Below are 2,017 nucleotides of genomic sequence, written 5' to 3'. Positions count from 1 at the left end.
ACCCTTGGAGGCCACTTCCTCTGCACCTTACTGGGCTTCTCAGGGCCCACCTCACCTGGTGGTCCTTCAGGGGTACCCAAGTCTCTCACCATGAGGGTCTCGTGTCACCAGCAGGAGCCTGCAGCACCCTGAGCTGTCCGGTGGCCTTAGTCATCAGGCCCTGGGCTCTGGCCAGGAAGACCTCCCACCTGCAGCTGTGAGCACCCCTCTGATCCTCTCTCTTCCTCCGGCAGGTCCAGGTGCTGCTGTATTTCCTGCAGCTGGAGGCCATTCCTGCCCCAGACAGCAAGAGACAGAGCATCCTATTCTCCACTGAAGTCTAAAGGCCCAACTTCATCTCCAAGAGACCGGCAGAACGGCCTGGAAAACTTATGATGAAACGGGCCATCCACAGAGCAGGAACCAAACCTTCTTGAGGAGGAATTGGGCCGCCCCCAAGGGCGGGACCATCTGCCAGGAGACAGCTAGCTACCCAAGGCAAAAGGCCAAGTGGTCTGGGCAGTTCTGGGCCCTCTGCCTGTGGGTCTGTGAGCTGCCAGCTGGCCTCAGACTGTGGTTTTCCACATCACCACCAGAGGGCGCCCCAAGCCAGCATGGTTCAGAATGCAGGCCTGGCCAGGGACCAAGCGAAGGGAGTGGTTTTTATGAACTTAACTTATCAGAGTTTGAAAGATTTCTACTGGATCACTCGTCAAGATGCACCCTTTCTGGAGAGAAGGGAAAACGACCAGATTCCCTCACTATCGTGTCTTGAATAAACACTGCTGCTGCTTCATACCGTGGGGGCCACAGCCCCATCCCTCTGTGGGTGGGGGCACTTAGATTTCACTGACTTAGAAATTCGACTCCTGTTTATAACAGGATTTGAAAAGCTAAGTCAACACTGTGTAGCGTTTGACCCCTTTCACTTTTCTTTTCTTTCTTTCTAGAAGGGTCTCTGTGCAGAAATGGGTCTTCTTCCTGTTCTGTCCCATTGCATTGTTTTTGCTGTTCATGTGCCCCTCAGAAGGCAGCTCCCTATGTCATGTCCAGAACTGGACACCAGGGGGTGGGAGGCCCAGGCTGCGCACTTTATGGCTTGTTTTCCAGGGAGAGTGACCCCACCCCAACCACCCCACTTGGCACACGCTCTCCTCTTCAGCTTGAAAAGGCCTTGATCCTCTAGCTTACCCCCGCCTGTCTTCCCTTCTGCCTCCACTCTCCCTTCTAACTGTACCCCTTACAGAACGCTTCTGTTCCTTGCTCCCTGCTGAACAAACTCAGTAAACTTTTGTAAAAGTCTCTTCTTGGCGGCATCTTGCTGACAGCTTGTTTTAAACTTTGATCCGAATAGCCTTTTGATACTTGAATATTTTTAAGTTTTATACATAGTTTCTAATTTTTTTCCTAACAGATTCAGATACCTAATAAGATAATAGAATGTACTCCGTGGACAATCCATGTCCCAGCGGCATTTTGTCTTCCTTCCAAGCGCCAGCTCTGTTTTCATCAAGAGCCGTTTCTGAAGTCTGAGCACCAGAAATGGGGGGGTGGGATTAGGAATAGGGACAGCTCCACAGGCCAGGCTGAGTGGGGGGCTCCCACCCGGGAGCAGGTGGAAGGCCAGACCTGCCCCCTTCCCCACTTTCCATGCACCTGACATTCCTGCTAATCCTCCCGGCCATCTGACTTCGAGGAAAGAGAACTGGGGAAGTCACTAAGTATTTTGAAGAAACAAGTCTGTGAACAATTGTATCTCTTTAAAAAAAAGAAAAAAAAAAAAGACTGGTTGGAACAAGGAGAAAAAAGAAACTGTGATAGGCAAAGTTGCCACGTTGGTCTTACAGGAAGAGAGGATGTAGCTAACCGGAGGAGGGAAGCCATGGCGTGATTCAGGAAAAGGTGTTTGGTTGTCACGTGATTACACCAGTAACCGGTGGCACTGTCCCATAATCCTTCCCTGTCCCTGGGGGTTGGGAGAGCTCACCCAGTGTGTTGGGCTCCTGCCCAAGCTCGCAGTACATGGTGGGGGGCCGGC

General features: G+C 51.9%; 1 protein-coding gene across 1 annotated transcript in view; it reads left to right on the top strand.

The window, feature by feature from the left end:
* The window catches only part of BCR (BCR, RhoGEF and GTPase activating protein), a 116,527-nt gene extending 114,701 nt beyond the window's left edge, over positions 1-1,826 (top strand). The window contains exon 20 of the mRNA XM_023528163.1: positions 219-1,826. Within this exon, the coding sequence (XP_023383931.1) occupies positions 219-323 (105 nt within the window). The 3' untranslated portion in view covers positions 324-1,826. The remainder of the gene's footprint in view (positions 1-218) is intronic.
* Positions 1,827-2,017: the final 191 nt, after the last annotated feature.

Source organism: Pteropus vampyrus, unplaced genomic scaffold (assembly GCF_000151845.1).
Source record: "Pteropus vampyrus isolate Shadow unplaced genomic scaffold, Pvam_2.0 Scaffold23, whole genome shotgun sequence".
In the NCBI taxonomy this organism is placed as follows: domain Eukaryota; kingdom Metazoa; phylum Chordata; class Mammalia; order Chiroptera; family Pteropodidae; genus Pteropus; species Pteropus vampyrus.
This window is presented reverse-complemented; position numbering and strand designations above follow the sequence as displayed.